The sequence below is a fragment of the Scyliorhinus canicula genome, chromosome 20 (genome assembly GCF_902713615.1).
Source record: "Scyliorhinus canicula chromosome 20, sScyCan1.1, whole genome shotgun sequence".
In the NCBI taxonomy this organism is placed as follows: Eukaryota; Metazoa; Chordata; class Chondrichthyes; order Carcharhiniformes; family Scyliorhinidae; genus Scyliorhinus; species Scyliorhinus canicula.
Genome location: NC_052165.1, coordinates 55,287,185 through 55,307,783, shown reverse-complemented (window position 1 = coordinate 55,307,783; position 20,599 = coordinate 55,287,185). Strand labels below are relative to the sequence as shown.

At 45.5% G+C, this 20,599-nt stretch overlaps 1 protein-coding gene across 9 annotated transcripts in view; it reads left to right on the top strand.

Moving 5' to 3' along the window:
- The window catches only part of erc1b (ELKS/RAB6-interacting/CAST family member 1b), a 1,169,759-nt gene that overhangs the window by 59,591 nt on the left and 1,089,569 nt on the right, over nt 1-20,599 (top strand). For all 9 annotated transcript variants that reach the window (XM_038780204.1, XM_038780201.1, XM_038780203.1 and 6 more), the window contains exons 3-4: nt 11,323-11,739; nt 18,029-18,103. In XM_038780204.1, the coding sequence (XP_038636132.1) occupies nt 11,323-11,739; nt 18,029-18,103 (492 nt within the window). The remainder of the gene's footprint in view (nt 1-11,322; nt 11,740-18,028; nt 18,104-20,599) is intronic.

Below are 20,599 nucleotides of genomic sequence, written 5' to 3'. Positions count from 1 at the left end.
TATCCAAATCCCTCTGCAGACTTCCAGTATCCTCTGCACTTTTTGCTTTACCACTTATCTTAGTGTCATCCGCAAACTTGGACACATTGCCCTTGGTCCCCAACTCCAAATCATCTATGTATGTATGTTAAGATGATCTCTTTCTTCTAAACTCCAAACGATGTAGGTGCTTATATTTGGCTAACATTTACCCATCAACCAACACCACAAAAACATGTTTTCTGGTCATTTATCCCATTGCTTTACAAATTGACTGCTGTATTTCATTACAATACAACAGTTGACTACATTTTGGTTGCCAAGTGCTTCAGTACACCTTGAGGTTGTGAAAGGGCATATGGAAATGCATGTTTATTATTTGCTTTTCGTGGGTGATTTTGATTTGAAGCATCAGTTCACAGAAATAGAAATAAATAAGTTAATTTATCCATGAGTATCAATATTTAACTGAATAAATTAGAGAGTATTGTAAAAAGTAACTATAATAGCGGAGTTAATAGGGAATTCTTGCACATTAGCAACAGGATTTATATAATGGGTGGGATTTTTAAATTTTTCTGCAGTGGCACAGCAAATGAGAAAATTAACGTTGAAGCCTCCAGCTCCAATGGTGGATTTCTCCACCATGTTGCTCGCAACTTGAAAAAAAGAATTGGAAGGGGCGGATCCCAGTGCCAAGGGACAGTGCTAGGGTACTGCCCAGGCATGACTCTCTCTCCCAGTGCAACATAGTCACCTGAGCTCCACTAGCAGGTCTTCCTGTCAGGTGCAAGGCATGGGAGACTAGCCGTAATTCACATTTGGACATATAACGTAATGCGGGAATTATCAGGGGTAGAGACCTGGTAAGTAGATTTAAATTTATTCTGAGGGTCAGTTACGTCACTGGTGGGGACAATTGCAACGGCACTTGTATAATATGATTTGGGCCTTTTACAAGATTTTTCCATTGCAAATCCTGCCCAATGCTAATGAAATTGCAAAATCCCAGTCGATGATTCAGGATGTGGAGATGGTGGTGTTGGACTGGGTTGGGCACAGTAAGAAGTCTGACAACACCAGGTTAAAATCCAACAGGTTTATTTGGAATCATAAGCTTTCGGAGTGTAGCTCCTTCATCAGGTGAGCACTCAATAAACCTGTTGGACTTTAACCTAATGATTCAGGCTTCACTAAAAAATATTTGATTGTGTTTTCACTGGGAATAATGTATTTAATACCTGTTATAATCCTCACAAGACCTATGGGATAGAAGCAACTAGCTAGAAGCAACTAGTACGAGCTCCACCGCGGAGGGGAGGGAGCCCATGGATACTCTAATAAACTGTAATATAAAGGTCGGCAGTTTTGACACTGACACCTTAAACCCGGCTGGGATCTGGAGAGTATTGTACATGCTATAACATTGTAATAAAACTACTTTCTCATTACCACTGGTCTCGGACTCGACTATGTTCACTAAAATAACAGACTATCGGATAGTTGATCAGTGAGCACAAAACGTTGTGCAAATGTAGGACTCTCTTGGATTGGATTGGATTTGTTTATTGTCATGTGTACCGAGGTACAGTGAAAAGTATTTTTCTGCAAGCAGCTCAACAGATCATTCAGTACATGGAAGAAAAGGGAATTAAGCAAAATTCAAGAAAATACATGAGAATACATAATAGGGCAACACAAGATATACAATGTAACTACATAAGCATTGGCATCGGTTGAAGCGTACAGGGTGTAGTGTTAATGAGGTCAGTCAATAAGAGGGTCATTTAGGAGTCTGGTGACAGTGGGGAAGAAGCTGTTTTTGAGTCTGTTCGTGCGTGTTCTCAGACTTCTGTATCTCCTGCCCGATGGAAGAAGTTGGAAAAGTGAGTAAGCCGGGTGGGAGGGATCCTTGATTATGCTGCCCACTTTCCCCCGGCAGCGGGAGGTGTAGATGGAGTCCATGGATGGGAGGCAGGTTCGTGTGATGGACTGGGCGGTATTCACGACTCTCTGAAGTTCCTTGCGGTCCTGGGCCGAGCAGTTGCCATACCAGGCTGTGATGCAGCCCGATAGGATGCTTTCTATAGTGCATCTGTAAAAGTTGGTAAGGGTTAATGTGGACATGCCGAATTTCCTTAGTTTCCTGAGGAAGTATAGGCGCTGTTGTGCTTTCTTGGTGATAGCGTCGACGTGAGTGGACCAGGACAGATTTTTGGTGATGTGCACCCCTAGGAATTTGAAACTGCTAACCATCTCCACCTCAGCCCCGTTGATGCTGACAGGGGGTGTGTGTACAGTACTTTGCTTCCTGAAGTCGATGACCAGCTCTTTAGTTTTGCTGGCATTGAGGGAGAGATTGTTGTCGTTACACCACTCCACAAGGTTCTCTATCTCCCTCCTGTATTCGGACTCGTCGTTATTCGAGATCTTGCTCCCATTCCCAACACCACAAAAGGGCTGCGGACGTTGGGTCAAATTTCTGAGGCTGTGAGGAATAAGGCCGAGGAGCTGAACCGCTCCACAGATGCCACCTGTGAATATTTCCAGAAATACTTTTTATTTTTGGTTTCAAGCATTTGCAGCATTTTCCTTTTGTCAGTATGTTTTTGCTATATGCATGAGGAATTTAGGGAAAAGTTAGGTAAATGGATTTTAGTTACATGTAAGTATGATTTTTCTTGTGTGGTGGAGCAGAGTTTGAAGGTCTTCTGTTGTTCTTGAAGATTTGTTGTTGCCTGTCCCTTGATTGAAGGATGTTATTTGCCCAGTATTGTGAGTATTACACTGGTAGAAGTCTGCAGATGACTTTGTTTAATGTGTGGATCTTGGGGTGTCATTATTATCAACATTATCTTGACGGGTTGGTGATCAGAATTCGATGATGTATCAAACCATCATGACCAGGACACCTTTGCTGTTTCAATCTCCTTCTACCTTTTCAGTCTTCCTTTGCTCGTTCAGCCATTTTGTTCTTTTTGAGCTGCACTTGTCTGACACTTCCTCCCTCGTCTTGCTACCAGGCGCAAGGTGGAATTGCTCAAGGATTGTTGAAGCACACAAACCTCCTCCATGTCAAGGTGCTGATCCACAGAGATGTTCTATAGTGTAGAGGAATTTGTTTTTCCTTCCTGCTTACTTTGGGCCTCTCAAGAGTGCCAATTGCAAGTGACAAAGCAGCAGAACAGCAAAACCAGTGAAGTGGCACTTTAGTGAGGGAAACTAAGCAGTTATAGAGAGCATGACTGCCCTGGATGGGGTGAGAGAGGAGACGCTCACCAGCTGTGGCAATGCTGCTCTCAAACAGAAGAGACTGGTAAGCAGAGTGGGCTCAGGGAGCTAAATGCACAGTACAAGGTGAAAATAGGAGTGGTAGCAAGGGAAATTTTTGTAACTCTGATAAGTATAGGAGAATTAACCGTTACCACTTCTCCCAAGAATGTGCATAGTGCCATCATGTGTCTAATGTTATTTATTGCAGTTAGAATGAATGGTTGAGCTCTGGTGATTATTCACTGAGTAAAGTGGTTCAAATTTATGCTCTGTTTTGCCTATGGATATTTGCATCTGCGTGGGCTACAAATGTCACATCATTAATGCAGTGATTCCATTTTTGACTCAAATTATTGTAGTTGAATGTGTCAATTGAAGGTTTAGAACATGCCTCTTTTGAGAAAGGACTTGCATTTATGAAGCACCTTTCATGACCACTGTACAGCCTAAAACACTTCAGCCAACACTTTTTGAAGTGTTACCACTGGTATTTTTTTCAATTTGTATATTGAATGTAAGTGTCACTAACAAGGCTAGCATTTGTTTTCCATCTCCAGTTGTCCTTGAAGATGAACTGCCTTCTTAAACCACAGTGGTCTTTAGGAAGGCGGTTCAAAGACTTTTATTAACGAAAACTGAAAGAAAAGTAATATAGTTTCAAGTCAGGTTGGTCTGTTTGGAGGAGAACCTACAGGTCATGCTGTACCCATGCAGATTGGGAGCAGATTGTTGATGGAGGCTTGGCGAGTTGCTTGTAGTACATCTTGTGGATGGTATACTACTGCAACTGTGTGCTGATAGTGGAGGACGTTGATGTTTAATGTGGTGATTGAACAGCCAATCAGGCAGGTGGCTTTGTCCTGGATGATGTTGTGCTTCTTGAATGTAGTAATGTAGAAAATGGCAATTTGTACACAGCGAGTCCCCTCAAACAGTATTGCTATAATGATCAGATAATCTGTTTTCTGTGACGATTAAAGGATAAATGTCCATCAGCACTCTGGGGACATATTCCCGTTTCTTCTTTGAAATAGTTCCGTTTGGATATTTTGCATCTACCTGAGAGGACCGATCGAGACAATTGGTTTAACATAGAATCATACAATCCTACAATGGAGGCAATTCGGCCCATCAAGTCTGCACCGACCCTCCGAGGCTACAGAGGCCCAATACCTGTCATCTCACCCAGGGGCAATTTAGCACAGCCAATCCACATAACCTGCACATCTTTGGAGTGTGGGAGGAAACCGGAGCATCTGGAGGAAACCCACGCAGCCACTGGGAGAAAGTACTAACTCCAAACTGTCACCGAGGTCGGAATCAAACCCGGGTCCCTGGCGCTGTGAGGCAGCAGTGCTAACCACCGTGCAGCCCCTCTCTTCTGAAAGGTGGCACTTACAGCAAATTGGCATTTTGTCAGCACTCCATTTGAGTGTCAGTCTGGCCCAGCCAAGTCAGTCTGGAAGGCAAAGAGATTATAGATCAGTTAAAGCACTCGGGAGTAGTATGGCAAGGCTGGATGGCATTTATTTTAATGCAAGAAGTCTTGCGTGTCAGACAGATGAGTTGAGAGTGTTCATTAACACTTGGGAATATAATATTGCTATCAGGGAGACCTGGTTCAGGGTAAGGCAGGATCTGGGAGCTCAATATTCCGGGTACAGAATATTCAGGCAAGGTGGGGGAGGGTGTAAAACAGGAGGTGGTGTTGCAATATTGATCTAGGAGTCGATTACTGCAGTAGGAGGGATTATATTTTATAAGGTTCCTCAAATGAGGCTGTATGGGTAGAACTTGGAAAACAAAAAATTGGCAATCACATTGCTTGCTGGGAGTGTAATATAGGTCCTCAAACAGTCACGGAGAGATACAACAGCAGATATGGAGGCAAGTCTCTGAGAAATGTTAGAATAATAGGGTATTAATAGTAGGGGATTTCAGCTTCTCCAATATTAACAGGGATAGCCAAAGTGTGAAAGACTTGTAGGAGGTGGAATTCTTAAAATGCATCCAGGAGAGCTTTTTATGCCAGTAGGCATAAAGTCCGACATCAGAAAGGGGGGGGTTGCGCGCGGTGCTGGACATGGTTTTAGGCAATGAAACTGGGCAAATGGTAGAAGTTTCAGTGGGTGAGCATTTTGGTCACAGTTACCGTAACTCAATAGGACTTAAGTTAGTTTTGGAAAGGGATAAAGATGGACCAGAATTAAAGGTTCTGCATTGGGGGAACACCAGTTTTATTTGGATAAGACAGGATCTGGCGAAGTTGACCGGGAACAGCTACTTGGGAAATCTACATCAGAGCAGTGAGATTCATTTAAAAAGGTATTAGAGAGAGCACAGTGCCAACATATTCCCGTAAAAAGGTGGGACCAACAAGTCGAGAGATATCCAGAGTTGGAGAAAGAAAAAGGGAGGTTTATGGCAGATACTGAGGGTTCAAAACTGCGGAAGCCCTAGAGGAGTATAGAGAGTTCAGGGGGTTACTTAAAAAAAATTAGGACAATGGGGAAGGGGGAAAGAAAAAACACTGGCAGATAAAAATAAATATAATCCAAAGGTGCTTTATAAGTATATTAAAGGCAAAAGGATGACCAGGGAAAGAGTAGGGCTGATTAGGGACCAATGTGGCAATCTGTGTGTGGAGCTGGAGGACATAGGGGAGGTTTAATATGAGTACTTTGCAGCTGTGTTCACTATGGAGAAGACATTGAGAGGGAGGAGGTATTAACTGTATTAACAAGCTTAAAAGTGAATAAATCTCATGGCCCAGATGAGATGTAACCCAGGCTGCTGTGTGTGCTTTGGGGGGTGGGGGGGGGGGGGGGAGAAATTGCAGAGGCTTTGACATTTTTCAAATCATCTCTGGCCAAAAGAGAGATACCAGAGGACTGGAGGGCAGCTAACGTGATACCATTATTCAAGAAGGGAAGTGGGGAAGAACCAGCAAATTACAGGCCAGTGAGTCTAACTTCAATGAGAAACTATTGGAAAGAATTCTAAAGAGCAGCATTAATCTCCACTTGGGGAGGCAAGGGTTAATAAAGGGTAGTCAGCATGGCTTTGTCAAAAGGAGATCAAGTCTTTACAAATTTGATGGGTTTTTTTGTGGCAGTGACTAGGTGTGTAGATGAAAGTAGTGCAGTTGATGTTATCTACTTGGCCTTCAGTAAGGCTTTTGACAAGGTCTCGCATGGGAGGCTGGTCAAGAAGGTTAGAGCCAGAGGACTGTGTGCCAGGCGTGATACACGAGGATCAGACAGGATTTGTCAAGGGAAGACAGCTTAACACGAATGTGCGGAGATTGTTAAATGTTATTATGATGCCGGCGGTGGAGGGGGAGGTGGAGATAGTGGTGGCGCTGGATGCAGAGAAGGCGTTTGATAGAGATGAGTGGGGGTACCTGTGGGAGGTGCTGGAGCGGTTCGGATTCGGGGAGGGGTTCATCAAATGGGTGAGGTTGCTCTACGAGGCCCCGATGGCGTGTGTAGTTACCAATGGAAGGAGATCAGAGTACTTCAGGCTCTACCGTGGGACCAGGCAGGGGTGCCCCCTGTCCCCTTTGCTTTTTGCACTGGCGATAGAACCTTTGGCTTTGGCGCTGAGGGAGTCGGGGAGGTGGAGGGGCCTGGTACGGGGTGGGAAAGAACATAGGGTATCGCTGATGACCTGCTGTTGTATGTGGCGGACCCAGAGGGGGGAATGCCGGGGGTTATGGAGCTGCTGGCTGAGTGTGGGAGCTTCTCGGGCTATAAGTTAAATCTGGGCAAGAGTGAGATATTTGTAGTACACCCGGGTGATCAGGAGGAGGGAATTGGGAGGCTCCCGTTTAAGAGGGCAGCTAAGAGTTTCAGATACCTGGGGGTGCAGGTGGCCAGGAGTTGGGGGACTCTTCATAAGCTTAATTTTACCAGGCTGGTGGAGCAGATGGAGGAGGAATTTAAAAGGTGGGACATGGTGCCGCTATCGCTGGCGGGTAGAGTGCAGTCCGTCAAAATGACGGTTCTCCCGAGGTTCTTGTTCTTCTTTCAGTGTTTGCCCATCTTTATCCCTAGGGCCTTTTTAGGAGGGTGACTAGCAGTATCATGAGCTTTGTTTGGGCGCATGGGACCCCGAGGGTGAAGAGGGTCTTCTTGGAGCGGGGTAGAGATGGTGGGGGGCTGGCGTTACCCAATCTCTCGGGGTATTATTGGGCGGCCAATGTGTCGATGGTGCGCAAGTGGGTGATGGAGGGGGAGGGGGCAGCATGGAAACGGTTGGAGATGGCGTCTTGTGGTGGCACAAGCCTGGGGGCCCTGGTAACAGCGCCGTGGCCGCTCCCTCCTACGAGGTATACCACAAGTCCGGTGGTGGCGGCTACCCTCAAGATTTGGGGGCAGTGGAGGCGACATGGGGGGGGGGGGGGAGTGGGGGGCTCGATGGAGGCTCCGCTAAGGGGGAACCATCGGTTTGTCCCGGGGAACATTGATGGGGGATTCCAGGGTTGGCACAGAGCGGGCGTCAGACAGCTGAGGGACCTGTTCATTGATGGGAGGTTTGCGAGCCTGGGGGAGTTGGAGGAGAAATTTGAGCTCACCTCGGGAAACATGTTCAGGTACCTGCAGGTAAAGGCGTTTGCTAGGCGGCAGGTGGAGGGATTCCCTTTGCTTCCCACGAGGGGGGTGAGTGACAGGGTGCTTTCGGGGGTCTGAGTCGGGGATGGGAAGATATCTGATATCTACAAGGTAATGGAGGAGGCGTCAGTAGAGGAACTAAAGGCTAAGTGGGAGGGGGAACTGGGGGAACAGATCGAAGATGGGACATGGGCGGATGCCCTGGAGAGGGTTAACTCTTCCTCCTCATGTGCGCGGCGTAGCCTCATCCAATTCAAGGTGCTGCACCGGGCCCACATGTCCGGATCTAGGATGAGTAGGTTCTTTGGGGGCGAGGACAGGTGTTCGGGGAGTCCAGCGAACCATGCCCATAAGTTCTGTGCATGCCCGGCACTGGAGGAGTTCTGGAAGGGGGTGGCGAGGACGGTGTCGAGGGTGGTAGGATCCAGGGTCAAGCCAGGCTGGGGACTCGCGATTTCTGGGGTTGGGGTGGAGCCGGGAGTGCAGGAGGCGAAAGAGGCCGGTGTGCTGGCCTTTGCATCCCTAGTAGCCCGGCGGAGGATCTTGCTACAGTGGAAGGATGCGAAACCCCCAAGCATGGAGACCTGGATCAATGACATGGCGAGATTTATCAAACTGGAGAATGTCAAATTTGCCCTGAGAGGATCGGTACAAGGGTTCTTTAGGTGGTGGCAACCTTTCCTCGACTTTCTGGCTCAGTGATAGGGTACTGGGTCAGCAGCAGCAGCAACCCGGGGGGGAGAGGGAAGGGGAAGGGAAGGGAAGGGAAGGGAAGGGGAGAGAGAAGGGAAGGGAAGGGGAGAGAGAAGGGAAGGGAAGGGGAGAGGGAAGGGAAGGGAAGGGGAGAGGGAAGGGGAGGGAAGGGGAGAGGGAAGGGGAGGGGGAGGGAAGGGGAGGGGGAGGGAAGGGGGAGGGAAGGGGGAGGGGGAGGGAAGGGAAGGGGGAGGGAAGGGGAGAGGGAAGGGGGGGAGGGAAAGGGAGGGAAGGGGAGGGGAGGGAAAGGGAGGGGAGGGAAAGGGAGAGGAGGGAAAGGAAGGGGGGGAAAGGGGGGGAACGTTGACTATGTTTGCTTATTTAATTTAATTTATTTTTGAGTTATTTGGTTGTAAACTGGGTTTGGGGGGTGGGGGGGGGGGTGTGTGATACATGCGTTGATACGGTCTTTGGGGTGTTACAGTTTTTAAGATGTTTTATTGTTGCTTTTCATTGTTTGTTATATTTTCTGTAAAAAATTTTCAATAAAAATTATTTATAAAAAAAAAAGAAGGTTAGAGCCCATGGGATCCAGGGCAATTTGGGAAATTGGATCCACAATTCCCTCGGGGGCAGGTGGCAGAGGTGATGGTCTGTACTTCGTGTTTTGCACGGATTGGTGCTGAATCCCTTGTGTACATTAATGATCTGGAGGTGAATGTAGGAGGTACGATCTGGAAGTTTGCAGGTGACACAAAAATTGTTGCTGTGATAAATAGTGAGGAGGAAAGCCTTAGATTGCAGGACAATTTAGCTGCTTAGATGACCAGATCGGTGGCAAATGGAATCTAACTCTGAAATGAGTGAGGTAATGCATTTTGAGAGGATTAACAAGGCAATGGAATATATAATAAATGGTAAAACCCTGGGAAGTACAGAGGATCAGATGGATCTTGGTGCGCATGTCCATAGACCATTGAAGACAGTCAGACAGGTAGATAAGGTGGTTAAGTTATGACGGCTTTTTAAAAAAAAAAATGTTTTTTAATTTTTCCAATTAAGGGGCAATTTAGTGTGGCCAATACACTTGCCCTACACATTTTTGGGTTGTGGGGTGAAACCCACGCAAACACTGGAAAAATGTGCAGACACCAGGTGGAAAGTGACCCAGGGTCAGGATCGAACCAGGATCCTCGGTGCCATGAGGCAGCAAAGCTAACCACTAAACCACCGTGCCGTCTTGGTTACAAAATCTTATGGGATACTTATCTTTATTAAACTGAGGCACAGACTATAAGAGCAGGCAGGGATAAAGTATAAAATGCTGTTTCGGCCACAGCTGGAGTGTACAATTCTGGTCATCACATTATAGGAAGGAAGTGATTGCACTCGAGAAGGTGCAGAAGAGATTCACCAGGATGTTGCCTGGGCTGGAGAGTTTTAGCTATCAAGAGAGATTGGATAGGCTAGGGTTGTTTTCCTTAGAGCAGAGAAGGTTGAGGGGGGGTCCTGATTGAGATGTATAAAATTATGAGGGAGATAAGGTGGTAGGAATGAATGTTTCCCCTTAGCAGAGGGGTCAGTAACCAGGAGACATAGATTTAAGGTGAGGGAATTTGATACATATTAAAAGGTAGGAGCAAGAGCCCTTTGAGCCTGCTCCACCAATTATCACGATCGTTCTCCCCAAGTGCGATATCTAGCCGCCTCTTGAATGTATTCAATGTTTTAGCATCAACTATTTCCTGTGGTAATGAATTCCACAGGCTCACCACTCTTTGGGTGAAGAAATGTCTCCTCATCTCTGTCCGAAATGGCTCACCCTGAATCCTCAGACTGCGACTCCTGGTTCTGGAGACACCCATCATTGGTAGCATCTACTCTATCTAGTTGTGTTACAATTTTATAAGTCTCTATGAGAATCTGAACTCCAGTGAGAACAATCCTACCTAGTCAATCTCTTCTCATATGACAGTCCCACCATCCCTGGAATCGGTCTGGTAAACCTTTGCTGCACTCCCTTGAGAGAAAGAACATCCTTGCATAGGAAAGGAGATCAAAACCGCACACATTCTCGGTGTGGCCTCACCAAGGCCCTGTGTAATTGCAGCAACACATCCCTGCTTCTGTACTCTAAGCGTCTCACAATGAAGGCCAACATATTATTAGCCTGCTTTACCGTCTGCTGCACCTGCATGCTTATCTTCAGTGACTGGTGCACAAGGATACCCAGGTCCCGCTACACAGTCCCCTCCCCCAATTTACAACCATTTGAGGGAAAATCTTTTCACTCAGAGGGTGGTGGATTCTGGAACCCCCTCCCTGCAAGGGTGGTAGAGGTGGGAACCGTCACAATATTTAAGAAGTATTTATATTAGCACTTGAAATGCCATAGCATACAAGGCTATGTCGCATAAAAGTGGATATAAAATTTTGTGTTGCTTGAACAAGCATTGCAGCTAATGATCAATAATTAGTAACTATCTTGGGTAGAATGTTTGATTGCCTTGCTTTTTGTCCACTGGAGAGCAAAACTGCTTGGACTATTGTATTAGTTTGACTAACCTGGGTTAGTAACACGACCAGTATACAAACCCAAAATGTCTGTGTCTTCTCCAGGGCCCACCAAAATAATGAAGTGGATTATTCTAGACATTACTGGTAATTTAACTGGTAATTAAACAAAACAAATAATTTTGTACTTTATTAAATTGGATGTTTTATAGACTTATTTAATATATTTTTTTCTCCTTTTTGTATACAGCACCTTCAGCTGACAATTCAGGCATTGCAGGATGAGCTCCGAATTCAGCGAGATCTAAACCAGCTCTTTCAGCAGGATAATTGCACCAGAACAAATGAACCATTTGTTGCTGAGCTAACTGAGGAAAATTTCCAACACCTTCACACTGAACATGAACGCCAGGCCAAAGAACTATTCCTATTACGCAAAACTCTGGAGGAGATGGAACTGCGCATTGAAACTCAGAAGCAAACACTCTGTGCCCGTGATGAGTCTATCAAGAAGCTGCTGGAGATGCTTCAGAGCAAGGGACTGTCATCAAAGGTGATGGAAGAAGACCATGACCGAATACGCCGTCTAGCTGAAGCAGAAATGCTCGTGAACCAGTTAGAAAACATACTTGAACACAAAGAAAAGGAAAACCATCAGTTGAGAGAGGTCAGAATTATTTTGTACTTAAACAACATTTCTCCTCTTTGAAAATGTTTCTTTTCATTCTTCAGATTTCCTTACTTTGAGTACCATTCAACAGTATCTCAACTAAATGAATATCTTTTGCCACATTCTATTTCAATGTCTAAACTGGAAACAGAAGTGCAGGCGAGCTCTTGATCATTTTGCTTATGAGACCCCCCCCCCCCCCCCCCCTCCCCACATAGCGTGAAAAGTATTTTTTCTGTAGAAAAAAATGATGTTCAGTTAAACATGTTTAATTGTTAAGGTGACACAATGTCACAGTGGTTAACACTGCGACCTCACAGCGGTAGGGGCCTGGGTTTGATTCCGACCTTGCCTGACATAGAACATCCATTGCAGAAGGAGGCCATCGGCCCATCGGGTCTGCACCGACCCACCTAAGCCCTCACTTCCACCCTATCCCCGTAACCTAATAACCTCTCCTAACGAAGGGCAATTTATCATGGCCAATCCACCTAACCTGCACGTCTTTGGACTGTGGGAGGAAACCGGAGCACCCGAAGGAAACCCACGCAGACATGGGGAGAGCGTGCAGACTCCGCACAGACAGTGACCCAGTGGGGAATCGAACCTGGGACCCTGGCGCTGTGAAGCCACAGTGCTATCCATGAGCGCTACCGTGCTGCCCTATGTAGAGTTTGTACATTCTCCTTCTGTCTGCATGGGTTCCTTCCAGATGCTTTGGTTTCCTCCCACAGTCCAAAGATGTGCAGTTTAGGTGGATTGGCCATGTTAAATTGCCCCTTAGTGTCCAAGAGTTAAGGTGGGGTTAAGGGATAGGGTGGGAGTGTGGGTCTATTTGGAGGCTTGGTGCAGACTAGATGGGCCGAATGGCCTGCTTCTCCATTGCAGGATTCTATGTTCATTATTTTTGTTTAGGTTATTATGAAACTGAATGTAGCCAGCATTTTCAATGTTTGAAAATTGAGTACCACCATCCAAAATTAGCCTTTGTTGATTGAGAATTGTGTAGTAAACTTAGATAGATTTACTCTGAGTTGTTTTATCTAAGTCATCAATATTCATTTTAAATAGCTGAGGCCCCAGCATATATGTGGCTTGGAAATGTGGGGTGATGAAGCACTTTAGAATGTAAAGTGCAGAGAGAAATTAAGGATGTGCAACTGCACTAGCTCTATGGAAGGCTTGTGGCTAAAATGGCAGTGCCTCTTGAGACATAAGATCCTGGTTTGAGTCTCCCTCTAGGACTTGTTAACCATAGAAGGAGCATTCAGGATGCCGTTTAATAGGTTGATTATCAGCCTGCACATCCTTCCAATGCTTTACCCACTATTACTCAAAAAGATAAAAAGTGTTTGTGTGATGATACAAAATCAACCAACTAGACCTATAAATATTAGCAGCAAGTCTCTGTTTTTTGTTGTTGTTGCTTGTTCCATGACAACCTGCTTAATTTCCAAGTTAATTTATTTATATCTATGATGGCTTTGACATGAGCATTGAGGTCAGACTAGCTTCCAATACTTGTCTGAATGTTTCTGTTATTTGACAATTATCTTCCCATAGACTTATGATTATAGTACTCCAGGTTGTGGTATGATACATTTGGGAACGATATACCTGGAGCGGGATTCTTCGGAAACCGGCGGGGGGGGGGGGGGGGGGGGGCAACTCCGGCACGAAGGAGTGGCGTGAACCACTCCGGCGTCGTGCCGCCACAAAGGTGCGGAATCCTCCACACTTTGAGGGGCTAGGCCAGAGCCTGAGTGGTTTGCGCTGCGCCGGCCGGCACGGAAGGGGCTTGGTGCCGCGCCAAAGGGCCTCCGCAGACCGGTGCGAGTTGGCACATGCGCGGTAGCGCAGTGTGTGCTGGTGTCATCCCAGTGCACGCGCAGGGGGGGATTCATCTAGGCGCCGGCCATTGCGGACCGTTACACTGGCCGGCGCGGAGGCATTGAGTGCCCCCACGGGACAGACCCGCCCACGGATCGGTGGGCTATAGCGGGCCAGGGGCCACCATGGGGGCACCCCTCCCGGGGGCCAGATCCCCCCGTGCCCCCCCGAGGACCCCAGAGGCCGCCCGCGGAGCCAGGTCCCACCAGAAAATACCTGTCGTAACATATGCCGGCGGGACCCGACAAATTTTATTGTGTTTCAATCATGGCCTAGGTTTAAGATTTTTAAACTCAAATTTATCCACAAGGTTTAAAATTGAGCATATTGTCAGCTGAAATGTGGGACCGGGGTTGGGGAACCAGGGAGGAAGCTGTCATAGCCCCAGATTTTCTTGGAGGTCGGCTGCTAATGGCTGGTGGATGGGTTGAGCAGCTGCCGTTTGTCTGAAGCAGTGGATCCATCAGTGATATAAGGAAGGCAGAGGTCTTGCAGCGGGGTGGCACGGTAGCACAGTGGTTAGCACTGCTGCTTCACAGTGCCAGAGTCCCAGGTTTGATTCCGGCTTGGGTCACTGACTGTTCAGAGTCTGCACTTTCTCCCATGTCTGCATGAGTTTCCTCCGGGTGCTCCGGTTTCCTACCACAAGTCCCAAAAGACGTGCTGTTAAGTGAATTGGACATTCTGAATTCCCCCTCAGTGTACCCGAACAGGTGCAGGTAAAATAGGAGCTTTTTACAGTAACTTCATTGCAGCGTTAATGTAAGCCTACTTGTGACACTAATAAAGATTATTATTATAAGTAGATCCTATACTGAGCATATTGGCTCCATTGTCTGCCTGCCCTTTTTCCTTCTCTACTCCCACCCTCGAACTTGGGGCTTTGCCCCTCTGTTGCAGATGTTGCTCCTCATCACCACAAAATCCAAAATCTGAAGATCGCACTCTAATTGCCAGCTTTTGTTCATCTTGAAGCCTCACCCCTCCTTCTTATGCCCCTGCGATGTGAGGAGGCAGATGCTCCATTGTATTGCATGATCCTATTCAGAACACTTTCCCTGCTATTACAATCCCAGACCAGACCTCAACAGTGGCTAAGATATTGGACAGAAACCCCAATATTTTATTTTAATTTGGTAAGACTTTGAAGAAAGGATACTTCGTTCCAGGAGTAATTACACAAAGAAATAGCCATACGGTATATTAAAAAACAACTTTATAACGAACACAGTATTAAAATCTTTAATATCACATCAGAAAATAGCTCACAATTACCCCTTATACAGTACTACTCAATACAGAGAATACAATACCCTGAACTGCTATCTTTATTGACAGGAAAAAAACATCTTCACTCTCAGTCCACTTTAACTCCCAATGGTGCACAGGAAACTTGCTTTACAGAGATGTTCTTTGAGAAAGAGAGATCTCTTGTCACTGCTTTAAAGAAGCGATCTGAATCCTGCCATACCCATGAAGAAACTGTCAGAAGAAGTTTCTCAGCTTTTTTCAGCTCCCCCTTGTTCTCAGACGTGTCTCCACTGCTTTAAAGACTGTTTATCTCTTTTAACTGAACTGCAGTGAGAGCAAACTGTTTGACTTCTGGATACAACTTCATTCAGATCAGACTGAACTGCCTTCTCAAAATGTCTGGTGCCTTAGCTCCATCTAGCAATGATATCATCTTACCAAACTGAAATGACTAATTCCACAGGGAGTCCTCTTAATTAAAACAACATTCCATTCGCTTAAGCTATTTACGATGCTTTAATTGCATCCCTGGCTCCCAACCTTTTTTTTAAAAGCATGATTGCAGTACACAAACGCACTAACCCAGGCTTTTAACCCTTACTGCACCAAATACCTACAATACAATACATTTGAAAATCACACTGCAAACTGCACACCGGGTGGCACCCATATGTTAATGGGTGAATGTCCCTCTTGGCCATGCCTTTTTATGGCCCACCTGGTACGACAATGACTGGTTCTGCACTTTGTTTCTCCCTCCATGCATGTTGTCTGCCCCTGAAGCAACCCTGGTGCCATTCTGAGAATCCGACACTGTCTCTCCATCATCTTGTTAACTTGTTAATTGACCTTATTCTTGAATTGGAAGGGTTTTCAGGGCTTATTTTTCCCTGTCTTGATGAAACTCACCGGTGGTAGGCATGCTGACCAGTGTTATTCTTTTTAGAGTCTACCGATCTGTGTTTGATCCAGAGAGGGACCTCAAAGTCTTGTCCAAAGAATCTGCTGTCTGGTTAGGTCTGATGGTGTTATCTAGAAAATTGTCCAAATTATAGTGGAATGGTGCATATTATGCTCCACTATTTGAATGTGATCATCATGCAGTAGTTTCAAAGTGTCAGGATGGTGAAGTTGATGTGTTACCACGTCCATTAGAATTTTGCAGGGAAGATGTATACATACTGATGGGGCATGCCTACATCATATTCCTAATGACATTAGGTTCCTGTACTTAACGTACTCACCTAGTAATTGTCTGACTGCGTCGACTTTGTCAAAAGTCTTGTGGTATGCGAGTATCTTCCATCCTGCCGATGTGCCCAAACCAGCAGAGTTGTTTCTGCTTGATGAATAGCAACATACATGGTAGTTTTGCCTTTGAGAGAACTACTGCATTTATGATTTTGCCTTTTCATGAGATGCCCAGAATATGCTGCAGACATGAAAGATGAAAAATGTTGATATCCTTTCACCAAGGCCCAATATAATTGCAGTGAGATTTCTAGACTACTCCAATCCATTTTGCAATAAAGGCTATCTATCATTTGCTTTCCGAATTGCTTGATTTTAACTGCATTTTACTTCTGTACAAGGACACCACGGTTATTTTGAATACCAACTTTTCTCTCTCTCTTTCCCCTGCTTTTCTATTCACAACATTTTTGTCCACTTAAATAATAATAAAAACTTCAGAAGCTGGAAATCTGATTTAAAATAGTGCTGGAAACATTCAGTAGGTCTGGCAGTCTGTGGAATGGAAGGAAAACAAATGTAGTTTTAAGGGATTTATAGTTGTTTTGGTAAATATTAGAAATAAGGTGTAGTTTTAAGTGTGCTTAATTTAATGTTTCTGTGCCTATAGTTAGATTCAGGTTGGACAAAGGTGTTTATATGTGTGGGGGTTGCTTAAGTTCCAAATGTTTCTACTTTGCTTAGAGAGGGCTACGGCATAAAGATATAAGCATGCGGGTGTTGCTCAGCAACTGGGGTCTTGTAAGGTAGAGAAGCTTTTTAAGTTTTCGTTTAGCTAATTAGATTGCAGTTGGAGATAGATAGCGAGAGAGAAGGCAGCTCTCGCAGCTCTGCTAGAAGCAATTGGTTTTAGAAGGCTAAAGAGACAATGGGCGGGATTCTCCCAACAGGAGACTAAGTGCCGACGCCGGAGTGAAAACCGGAGTGTTTCACTCCGGCGTCGGAGGCTGCTCCTCGCCCCCTATTCTCCCACCCCCGGGGGGCTAGGAGTGGCGCTGCGTCATTTACGCGCGCTGGGCTTTGGCGCCGCGTAAAAGTGGCGGCGTGTAAATTACGCAGCCGGTGCTGCATAAATGATGTCACCCACGCATGCACAGGTTGGCCGGCGCCAACCCGTGCATGCGCGTTTGCCGTACTCCCCGCGGGCACCCCGCAAGAAATGTCAGAGTGATCTTGCGGGGCGGCGGAGGAAATGAGTGCGTCCTTCAGAGAGGTCGGCCCGCCGATCGGTGGGCACCGATCGCAGGCCAGACCCCTTTTGAGTGCCCCCCCCGGTGCATACTGCAGGTTAAGCAGACATTCAACTTGCTCAGAATCTGTCCAAAAGCATTTTGCAGAGGCTTTACTTCTGTTCTTTTCCTTTCTCTGCCTACTTTAAATTTTGGAACTCTCTCACGGTGAAATTTTATTCTTTGGTGATTCTTCCTCTAGCGCAAGCTGGGTGAGTCTTCCGGCCTTGTTTTAATTCCTCATTAATTTGGTCTTTCGAAAATGAGCATGAGCTTCCACCTACATTCCTGTATGGTGAACCATGGCATCCTGTTGCCTGTAGCTATGCTCCCTCTCTCAGATCCTGACAGACTAACTCATTTGTCTGAGGTTCAGTGATTGAAACCTGTCATTCTTCATACCTTCATGGAAATTGGAGACTGCAGTCTGCCCACCAGCATTTGGAATTGTCTGCAAGTGTGATTACCTTGCACCGCCTTCCAAGAAAAACAATCTGGGCCTTCCTTTAATTTTTTACAGCCCAGTCACCAAACGTATAGTCAGACAGACGTCAGCAAAGGTCATGTGACCCCTTTCATTTTGTGCTAAGTTTAAGAAATCCCAAAACATCAGAATCTTTTCAACCTCATCATTGCAACAATCATTTCTCCCTTTAACTCTTCAGGATATTCAGCGGAGAATTGAAGTGGCACCAGAATCAGCCAAGACAAAGGCATTGCAAACTGTCATTGAAATGAAGGTAAATGACTACCTTTACTTTGTTTATCTATTTTTATTGTCATACAGTAGATGCAGTAAATACTGAGCACAATGGGATATCAGAAAGGGAGTGCAATCATACGGTATTAAAAGGCAGGTGACTGCCACTGCACACCACATAGAATTGTTCATTCAAGCTTTGCAGATAGGGGCAAAAAATGTTTTAAAAAGTTTTTGAATGTCTGTTTCCTACTTTGGCCAATTTTGTATAGGGAGAGTGTTGATTTGGGCAATTGAAGAAATCCAGGTATGTTTGACAACCTTTTACAGTTGCACCTCAGGACTTGTATATTCATCTTTTTTAAAAATCTGTTTCGTGACACCTACTCTTAGTATTAGATTTCCGTGTATGAGGGCTAATGGGAATAAAAGCCGAGTTGATAACCAAGATCGGGAGAAGACAGGAGAATGGGGATAAGAAACATATCAGCCATGATTGAATGGTGGAGCAGACCCGATGGGCTGAATGGCCTTATTTTGCTCCTATGTCTTATGGTCTATGTCTAAGATAATGCAAAAAGCTACTTAATTCCTGATCTTGTGAGTGGTAACTCTTTTGCATATTTGGTTTGTGGTATCCACCTTGTCGAGATTTTGGACTGTGACCATTGAATAGAATGATTATTTAAGAAAATAGGATTAATAATTCACTGACTGTTAGCATAATTTCAGGCTGGAAGCGCCAAAAGGCTCTCCTGTCCTACAGAATGCATTTATATAATTGGGGAATTCTGGCAGTGCAGGCAAGTTTTTTTTTCTGGGTGGCAGAACCAATTCTGTGGACACTAATGTTGGTGTCAGCCTTTCCTTTGTACTAGAAGGTGTATCTTCCTGCTTATTCCTTTAGCTGCCCCTCCACAGGTCTCGTTGAGAGTGCTAAAGTCAATCAGGAGTCTTGATACCTCACGTGATACGTTTGCAGTTCTTATTTCTGTCCTGTTACTCTGGAGATTATCCATGAGTATTTGAACATTCCAAATTGCAAAATTTTAAATTTTCTTTCTTTGACTACAAAGGTGGTAATCTTGTAGGGTGTAATCAGAATGTGGCACAGCCTATTTTTAGGGCACCTTTTCTAGCCCCCTCCCCATTTGGGGTTAGCAGAGGGAGACTGTGCAAACTCCACACAGTCACCCACTTAAATTGGGCAGCACGGTAGCATTGTGGATAGCACAATTGCTTCACAGCTCCAGGGTCCCAGGTTCGATTCCGGCTTGGGTCACTGTCTGTGCGGAGTCTGCACATCCTCCCCATGTGTACGTGGGTTTCCTCCGGGTGCTCCGGTTTCCTCTCACAGTCCAAAGATGTGCAGGTTAGGTGGATTGGCCATGATAAATTGCCCTTAGTGTCCAAAATTGCCCTTAGTGTTGGGTGGGGTTACTGGGTTATGGGGATAGGGTGGAAGTGTTGACCTTGGGTAGGGTGCTCTTTCCAGGAGCCGGTTATGACTAGATGGGCCGAATGGCCTCCTTCTGCACTGTAAATTCTATGATAATCTATGATAAATGCAAGGCGTATAGCAAACAGGCAGATGAGCTGAGGGCACCGTTATACTTGTGGGAGCATGATGTCATTGCAATAATGGAAACTTGGCTTTGCAAGGAGTCTCAAGAGTACCTTTCAAAGTCCCACTTAGGTTCAAAGCCATACTCTGGACATAACAGGAATGCGTGACTGTGACAAGTATTGTGTTTAAAAAAGCAATTTTATTGAATAATAATATGACAATAAAATAGCTTTGTGGAAGGTGAAAGCACTTAGTTTACACCTGAAGTAAATAACAGTAAGAAGTCTTACAACACCAGGTTAAAGTCCAACATGTTTGTTTCAAACACTAGCTTTCGGAGCACTGCTCCTGAGGGAGACCTGAGGAAGGAGCAGTGCTCCGAAAGTTAGTGTTTGAAACAAACATGTTGGACTTAAGACTGGTGTTGTAAGACTTCTTACTGTGCTCACCCCAGTCCAACGCCGGCATCTCCACATCATGAAGTAAAGAAGAAAGACAGATTTTTGCTGAAACATAGAGAACAACCCTAATTTGGTCTGTTCCACGACAGCTTCTCAAAATGTAGAACCCTCCATTAGTCTCATCGCAGTACATGTATTATCAAGTCGCTGATTAATCTTAACTAGTGGGCATTATGATCAGTCACTCTGTTCCTGGCCATACCTCCCCTTAAGTGCTCCCTTATCCCACTATTCCATCACGGCTACAGCACCGAGTCCCGAAACGATTTTCTTTTAAGCCAAATTTCTGGCTGCATTCCAACCTTTTGAAAACACATATCAGCTATTTTCAGTTCTTTTCACAGGGACTTCAAGGCTATGCAGACTTCACAATATCCAAGTTTTTTTACGCAGCTCTTGATACTATCTCCTCATCTACCATCAATTGGATGTTATGTCCATAAATTAAACTTTATCTTCTGATGCTTTGGGTGACCATGCCTTACACGATTACTCAGCATCCTGGCCT